The 9222-nt window shown below is 36.1% G+C and overlaps 1 protein-coding gene and 1 long non-coding RNA gene across 2 annotated transcripts in view; one reads left to right on the forward strand and one right to left on the reverse strand.

The window, feature by feature from the left end:
- LOC132756754 (choline transporter-like protein 1) overlaps positions 1–475 on the reverse strand; it is a 48677-nt gene extending 48202 nt beyond the window's left edge. The window contains exon 1 of the mRNA XM_060747891.1: positions 398–475. Within this exon, the coding sequence (XP_060603874.1) occupies positions 398–436 (39 nt within the window). The 5' untranslated portion in view covers positions 437–475. The remainder of the gene's footprint in view (positions 1–397) is intronic.
- Positions 476–4643: 4168 nt separating this feature from the next.
- On the forward strand, positions 4644–9222 carry LOC132756758 (uncharacterized). The gene is made up of 2 exons (XR_009629371.1): positions 4644–5349; positions 7388–9222. It is a non-coding gene; the product is annotated as an uncharacterized LOC132756758 (long non-coding RNA).

The following is a 9222-nucleotide window of genomic DNA, read 5'->3' on the forward strand; positions in this document are numbered from 1 at the left end:
GAGTTAAACGGGCGTGCTTTAGCCTTTAAACTTTAAAGTTTAGGATTGAGACATCAGAATTGCCTGCATGATTGTAAGAGGCGACTAGTTTGGTTCGAATTACTCAAACATTTTCATTGAGACAGTTAACATTTTTGTTTCAATGTGAGAGTGATATGGAAACACACAAATGTCAACATTTGAATCAATTTTCATCGCTGGTTATAAATTCGAATGTTGACATTTGTGTGTTAGCTGCAAATGTCAAAATAAAAGCTACATTTAAAGTTATGAAAGCCAGAACTAAGTCCGTCAGTACTGTCCGAAACAGAAACAGAATTTATAAAATGTCACTGCAAAGTACTGTATAAATTCTGTTTCTTGAGAGTGAGTCAAGCCCTACCTTGAATGGGCCTACCTTTGTATCACTGCTGCAGCAACATCTATGACAGACCATTATTCTTCCAGGAATTATCTCGGTTTCAATGTCATCAACTATTTCACAAATTTTTTAGATGACGTCATTGTTCTATGACATCATTAACTTCAGTTCAGTATGGTGGCTGATTTACGCCATGTCGTTGGACTTTGTCGTCTCTTCGTGTTTTCGCTTTTCGAGACAAAAAGCGAAAATACGACAGAAGGAGGGCGAAAATAACATATAAAATCTGTCGTATATCTGTATCCATCTGTGGTATTTTCGTTTTTTCGCGTTCAAAATACAAATATGCGTAAATTTACACACATCCGCATTGTTACATTTTAGCATTTATTTACTGAGTGGCGACATATGTACTACGGAAGAGCATTAGTGCCAGGTGAATGTTTTTTATTAACTCGAAATTTCGAGTTACTAACTCGAAATTTCGAGTTACTAACTCGAAATTTCGAGTGACTTATCTCGAAATTTCGAGTTACTAACTCGAAATTTCGACTTAGTAACTCGAAATTTCGACTTACTAACCCGAAAATTCGACTTACTAGCCAGAAATTTCAACTTAGTAACTCGAAATTTCGAGTTACTTATCTCGAAATTTCGACTTAGTAACTCGAAATTTCGACTTATTAACATTACAAGAATGGCCAAAGTTATTTTAGATGGCATAAGATATAGTAGGCAGTGCCTTTGAACGATGGAGATGGAGAAACGGGTGCCTGGACAAAAACTATTGAAATTTAACTTAAACTTAGTAATGGCATGTACTCACCCGACATAAAAGATACAAGGCTTCCTTTAATTTGTACGTTCAGGCGTTCTTCAGACGTTGTATTGTATCCCATCTGTTCGAACATATCTTTTCACTAATCATATTCTTCTCATCCCTGTAAAAAACCGATCCTATACTTTACGTGTGGGACATCTTTGGAAAGTATCGCGGCGTGGCCAAAATAGGGCGTGCTGAGGCCTTTGTCAAAATTGTTGGACTGACTATATTTCTTGTAAAATCGGATGCTTTTATATTGTTCCCAACATATATATTATAACAAGTATCACTTTTATCAACTTTTATCAACACAATATGAATCAAAGTATTAGTAAATAATGAATAATGTTACAAAAACATTATTTGTATAAAGAAACGTGACAGACTAACTGGCCTATACACGTCATTTAAAACTTATTTAACACATGATATTGCACAGTTTACAATAGGGTGGGTTTTGGACTTGTTGTTTCTCCATATGATGGTTGTAGGTGTGCTTAAGAAAAAGAAACACCCTGTTAACACGGAAATGTGGAAAGTGTGATTTTACACCCCCCCCCCCCCCACAAAAAAAGCGAAGGATATGTTCAGTATGTGTGGACAATTTGACCCTAAAAAATTGTTCTGTTAAATAAATGTTAAAGGTGCTCTGTCAATGTGCAACAACTACACACGAAAGAAAGTATCTTGAATTCAATCCTTGCTTTCACCGGCAACCAATGAAAGTCGTGCAATGTAAGTCAAAATTTCGAGTTACTAAGTCGAAATTTCGAGTTACTAAGTGATTATCCGATTATGTGGTTCCCAAACTTAAAAGCGCTGCGCATTTTGCACACGGCAAAGCTTGGGCCACATAATCGGATAGCTTCGTTCATAGCCGTCTGGTCCATTGAATTTATCGAAAGATTTTGTAGTTGGAGAAAAACGATAATTTTGATGTTTATTTCGGCTGTTGCGTTGTTTATATTACCGTTGAAGTTTAAAATTGACCATCATCGTGAAGAATTATATCTTCTGTGTCGATGGACCAAAGGATTATGTGAAAATATTGGAAATGGAATAAAATACATGGTGATTATGACGGTAGGGGTGCGGATTTTTTCCGGCGAACATTTTTATCTTGTGTATTATTATAGATGTTGAAATATGATTTTTTTTTCAAAACGGCTTATATTAAGTTTTTTTGATATATATGATCAGTACATGTGCTGGGATTGACAAATATGCATTTTATTTGGATTTTAAAGGCGTTTTGAGCTCCAAACCCCAAGTGTCTGTGGAACAACGGTACACGCTTTGAAAGTTTGAGACATCATCAGTCAGGAAACAGTTGTGCCGGCCTTTGGAATGTAATGACATTTACAAATCAGAATTTATCCACAAAACGTTGCTTGTCATATTACAGATTTCGTAGATACCATTCTATTTACGAGTCCTGAAAGTTACCATTGTTCAACAGTTCAAGTTTTGTACAGATGCCAAAACAAACATAAACGATCATACTTATGGCGAATAAATGGTTCATGGTTGACATGTCTAAACAACATTTACCTGTTTACACCAGATGGATGCCACCTGTTTACTCTGATCAGCTACGTCTCATCAATGAGATAAGAACAGCAGCTTGGTCGCCGCCCCGAAGCATTTCATTTGTCAGGCAAAAGATAAGTATTTTGTTTACTATGTCTTTAAGTTATATTGTACTAAAGTCAGTATTTTACTGCATTGTATGCCTGCCCTGTTAATGAATTTATCAGTGAGTAAATTTCTTTATATTTATAATATATAAGGTTATAAAAAATGAAATGCATTGCCGGGTTTGTTGTTGGTCATCAATTATTCTCCTAATGATAATGTACAAGAATGCAGTATTAATCAGGCATGATTTTTCCTGGACACATAATTGAAGTTCTATATTAGTCGTGTTAGTTATCACTTATTTTCAATTCATTTACAGTTCACACAAACTTCTAATTAGAGTAGAAAATAGTACATGTTGATTTTCTGCTAGTCTACTATACATTTGTACACACATCATCATAGCAGTATTATTTAGCAACATGTTAAGTAACAGTCCAGATTGGAGCGATTTGGCCTTATTTCTTTTTAATTTTACATTTTTTTTTACTCCAACTAAATACAGTTAGTGTGATTTAGTTTATAATTTCCATACATTCATGTTTCACTGTTTTAGTTTTTCAGTCATTGAATTTAAGATTCAAAATTACTGTTCTGAATTCTTATTTTGAATTTATTCTACTATACACTTAATCAAATTTTCTTAAAATTTACACTGACCTGAACTAATTTTCACTGGCCTTGGACCAGTGTTAAATTCTATGACTGGTTTTACAACAGTTTAAACACGATTACAACACAAGGTTAGTTTACAGTCCGTGTTAGTTGCATTTATACATATTCTAGTATACATGGCTTAATATATAGTTTATGTCTGCGTGACTTAGTTAACATTTAATACACATTTTCAACACAATATAGTTGACGATCCATGTGAGTGTGATTTTGTTTACAATTATACGCATCGTATGATAAATGACTTTGTTTATAATCCATGTCTGCTGTTCACACATAGTTTTATAATACATGTACATGTAAGTGTGATTTTGTTTACAATTCGCACACATCCCATGATACATGGCTCCGGTAATAGACCATGTCTTAGTGATTTAGTTTACCGATGATACACATGGTTTAGTTTACACGCATATAATATTCTACACATGGTTTAGTTTACACTCCTGGTGAGTGTGATTGAGTTTAGAGTTCTTGCATATCCAATTATACATTGCTTAAGTTTATAGACAATGTCTGCGTGATTTAGTTTACAGTTCACGCCTATTTTCTACACATGGTTTAGTTTACAGTCCATGTGAGTGTGATTTAGTTTACAGTTCACACTTATCATATTATACATGGCTTAGTTTATAGTCCATGTCTGCGTGATTAAGTTTACAGTTCACGCCTAATAACCCATGGTTTAGTTTACAGTCCATGTGAGTGTGATTCAGTTTATAGTTCACACATATCCTATTGTACATGTGTCACAGGGTGAGAAAAATGTGCAGCCTGACCGGGACTCGAACCCGGGACCCTCGGAATACCGTACCGCGGCTCTACCGACTGAGCTATCCGGCCGCTTACACATCTTCTCCCCTAAATAGTGAACAGTTCTGAACCGTGACATACTCCCCTGCTAAATTGAAATTCGTCCTCGAATTTCACAGAGTTACAGAGCAATGTAAATTAAACTCTGAGCTATATCAGTCACGGTCCCCCGTTGGGCGCCAAATGTCACAGGGTGAGAAAAATGTGCAGCCTGACCGGGACTCGAACCCGGGACCCTCGGAATACCGTACCGCGGCTCTACCGACTGAGCTATCCGGCCGCTTACACATCTTCTCCCCTAAATAGTGAACAGTTCTGAACCGTGACACATGGTTTAGTTTAAAGCCCATGTCTGCGTGATTTAATTTACAGTTCACACTTATTTTTTCACACATGGTTTAGTTTACAGTCAGTGTGAGTGTGATTTAGTTTATAGTTCACACATAATTATCCTATTATACATGGTTTAGTCTATAATCATGTCTGCTTGATTTAGTTTTCAGTTCTCGCTTATTTTTTCACACATAGTTGAGTTTACATTCCGTGTGAGTTAGTTTACAGTTAACACATTCTATTATACATGGTTTAGTCTATAGTCCATGTTTGCGTGATTATGCTTATGAATCACGCACAATGTAGTCAGAATTAATTTAATAATCAATTACATTTCATACATTTAGTCTACCTTAATGACAAAATAATTCATATTTTTCAGATGAAACGGCCACAAATTCTCCTTACACCTGTTATTCAGGTCCACAGCAGACAACAAGGAAAAGCCAAACACCAAGAATGTTCAGTAAATCCTGCAAAAACCAAGATTAGTCGAGGGAGCAATCATTATCATTGAATTAATAGTGCAAGCGGACCTGAGACCTAAGACAATGCTTTCATCAGTACATTAGCAGCCTTTCATTACATGTTTCATAGGTTTCAAGGTTGAGTCAGACAATGAATAAACTGTTGTTGGCATACATGTTTTACACAGCTTCAAGGAAATTCATATTTATTGCCCAAGACAGTTGAAATAACATAAGAAGTAATGGTATTCAGATTGCTAAGCTAATAATTACACCTTTTATAAACCAAGTTAAATATTCATTATGCAGATTGCTAAGCTAATAATTACACCTTTTATAAACCAAGTTAAATATTCATTATGCAAGAAGAAAAAAAATTTATATTCATGGCAACCCTCATACCTTCTTCTCAAAAACCTACACAGTACACCCTTCAAGTAGATTCTGTACTTGTCTTGTCAACTTGGTTTAGTTACACGCCTTGCTATTCTTTCAACATACCATTATTGTACTAGGCATTGCTTAGTTTACACGCTTTGCCATTTGTTTGTCTGTACTTGTCAGCTTGGCTTAGTTTACACGCCTTGCTATTATTTCAGCATATCATTGCTGTATTAGGCATTGCTTAGTTGACACGCTTTGCCATTTGTTTGCCTGTACTGGTCAGCTTGGCACCATTGCTGTATTAGGCATTGCTTAAGCCTAGGTCACAAATAAGAAAATGCCGCCGGGCGGCGTCTCTTTCTCCAAAAAATCGCAATATCGGCCGGCGTCCGTCCGGCGGCAGTGACTATCGGGCGGCAGCAGCTTAAAATTTTGCTAATCGGGCGGGTGCCTTCGAGTTTTAAGTAATACTTAAAAGCTAACGGCGGCCGGACGATAATTTTTGGGGTCACTGAGTATAAATATCATCGAGCGGACATCGCTCGGTCGCCGGGCGGCGACCGGACGATGATTTTTTTGATCGGGCGATTTTTTGTTCTACTACAACAGCGTCCGATTTAAAAGGCGTCCGGGCGGACATCGGCCGGGCCCCGCCCGGTGCCTAAATAGAGACAAGTAGTCAAACGATTATCTCCCGGTACCCGGACGATTCATGCACAGGCACCGGGCGGTTATCGTTTTGTCATCCGGCGACCGGGCTACTTTTGTTTGTTGTAATTTCAGCTGGAAGAAGTTGTAATTGCCTTAAAAATATATTTGTGAATTTCTTTTTACTAGTAAACATGAATTTTTTCTTCAATGTCCATGCGAATGTCTGATTGATTTTCGCCTTCTAAGGCCTCGATACTGGCCGTTGGTTACTCGTTGTCAACAACACGGACCAACTCCTTGGCCTTCCCCTTGGCTTTGGCAGCTGACTTCTTTGCTGGCATAATTACAACTGGCTGATTTATCTAGGATGTCATTAAATGTAAAGTCATTGTCGCCCGGCGCCCGCGCTGCAACCGTCCGATTCACTTTTAAATCGCACAGGCGCCGTACGGACATCGGGCGGCGACCGCCTGATCCGTTCAATTCTTTCTGTAAAATCCACTCGGCAAATAATCGCCCGACGACTGTTTCATTCATGACCACGCAAGGTATCAGATTTAAAATCGCCCGGCGTCCACGACATCAAAAAATCTGCCGATTTTATAAAAATCGTTTAATCGGACGGCGTCCGTTTTATTTGTGACCTAGGCATTAGTTGACACGCTTTGCCATTTGTTTGTCTGTACTGGTCGGCTTGGCTTAGTTTACACGCCTTGATATTATTTCAGCATACCATTGCTGTATTAGGCATTGCTTAGTTGACGCGATTTGCCTTTATTCATAAATTTTAATAGTGTGCATTGCTTAGTTTAAATGCTTTGCAATTTGTTTTCAAGTCTCCAATTATGTACTGTCTTGTCAGCTTGGCTTAGTTTATTTTATCCATTCTGCACGGCTGATGCTTTAATTTCGATATGAAATTGGATTTAATTGTACATAGATAAATTGTCACATCATGCCAGAAGTTCTTTTTCAAATTAATCATATATGGGAACCCTACTAGCCCGCGCAAGAAAAATGTCCAATACCTAGTCAGGGACGACAGCCTTTATAAAAGGCCGCGGGAGATTTCCACATCATGTCTTAAATACATAAGTTTTTAACTAATCTAGGTTACAGTTTTACACTTTAATTTTTCGTAATTTAAGGTCTGTCGGTATAAGGCAGCAGATCTTTATATATAGAAAAAGCAGTGAATTACAGCAAACTGAGTGCCATTACAATCTTTCAAATTACTGACAGTTCAAGGCTGCAGTACGTTGGACATACTGTAGGTTACAGCTTTCCACTTTTATTTTGGTAATTTATGATCTGTCGGTATAAGGCAGCAGTTCTTTAGATATTATAAAAAAGACAGTGAATTACTGCAAACTGAGTGTCATTACAATCTTTCAAATAACTGACAGTTCAAGGCTGCAGTTTTCTCCTTGCTGACGGTGCAAGGCCGAAGTTTATTTCTTTCGTGCCATAATAATGTGTATGACGGTATTCCTATTCATGTATACCTTGTGGCAGATATGCGCAATTTGGCTTCATTAAGGTTTTATAAATCTGACAGTACAAGGCTGCAGGTTTCATAATTAATCATTACATATAATTTCAGATTGAGTTCATGCTACTGCATGATATTAATATCACTAGTTGAATGGATTTATGTAAATGTTATAAGTACATTTGTACTGAAGGTTTTTATGTATTATTGTAGAAATGTTTACATTCACATCTTGTTCAAAGGTCTTGTTACTTTATAATTTTTTGGAAGAGTCTAGTCTTGTATAGAAACTTTTTCTATTTATCCTTAATTAATACATTAATTTATATTTTTCATGCAACAATCATATAATGAACAAATTAACATTAGACACGTCACATGTATTTAGATCAAATGCATAAATAAGGTTTAATTAGATATTTTACAATTTTAATTTCAATTCTACATTAGGTCTTAACTGATAATTGGAAAAACGTATAGCGAACAAATTGACATTTACATCTATTTTGGTCTAATGCATTTTAAAGGTTTAAGGAATAAATGATTCGAAAGAATTGGCATATCCGATAGGACTTACGCAAATTGAAGATACTAACTGAAATTCAATATGTCACATACCTTACATAGGAGATGTGTATGTTTAAATGTCTAAGGTGCCACGCACTGTTGACATACCTCAGTCTATGCATTAAAAATTTTAATTTACAATCTACTAGCCCAAATTCCAGTTTTGAATTCATACTACTATATATTTAACTAAATTTTTGTATATTTTTCACTTCATGAACCAAGTTTCACAGGCTAGGGGCCTGTGCTTAGTTTGATGACTGCAACTTGGAAGCCATGGCCATGCAATTTTGGCTTTTCACCATTGAAGGATATCTGGTTGCTGATATAATAATAGTCCATTCCTAATTTCTAATTTAAAAAGAATCTTTTCTAGTTTCATTGTCATTGATGACTAGTATATCTTGTAAAAATTTTCCATTACACATAATTTGAAACTTCTATAAATTTGATCCATGCTACCTCTATTTGTTACAATCAGTTTAGACGTTGAAACAGCCCTGATAATGCATACTGCCGGATGTCTCAATAATACATATATAATGTAATTGTTATAACTATTTTCACAGCTAATTATTTGGTCTATTAACTCAGTTGCTGATTTACAATAGCATATCCTGTCATGTGCCTGACAGTTTAAGGCTGCAGTCCACATATATTTAAAGAACCAGTCAGGATCCATTTAAATGTTAGACATTAATTCTACACATAATATAATATTTTCATTAGATATATGACTTGTCGTAACATTTTTGTCCTAACATGACTTGATTAAATTAATGGTAACTTCGGAAAATTTAGCCCCTCTGTTTCAATCCTTATCACAGGTCAAGCTCATACCTAGTCAAGTCTCTCTGGGTGGCGGAAGGTTCCCTTTGTGGCGGTTTTTACCTCCCAGTTTGGTTATTTCGATACAAATATGTACATGCCATGTTTGTTATTATGTAACATTTGTCATGTTTGTTATTATGTAACATTTGTCATTTATGGCATTTAATAAATGCCCTATTTCATTCAA

Source organism: Ruditapes philippinarum, unplaced genomic scaffold (genome assembly GCF_026571515.1).
Source record: "Ruditapes philippinarum isolate M1 unplaced genomic scaffold, ASM2657151v2 ctg3100_1_1_1_1, whole genome shotgun sequence".
Classification (NCBI taxonomy): domain Eukaryota; kingdom Metazoa; phylum Mollusca; class Bivalvia; order Venerida; family Veneridae; genus Ruditapes; species Ruditapes philippinarum.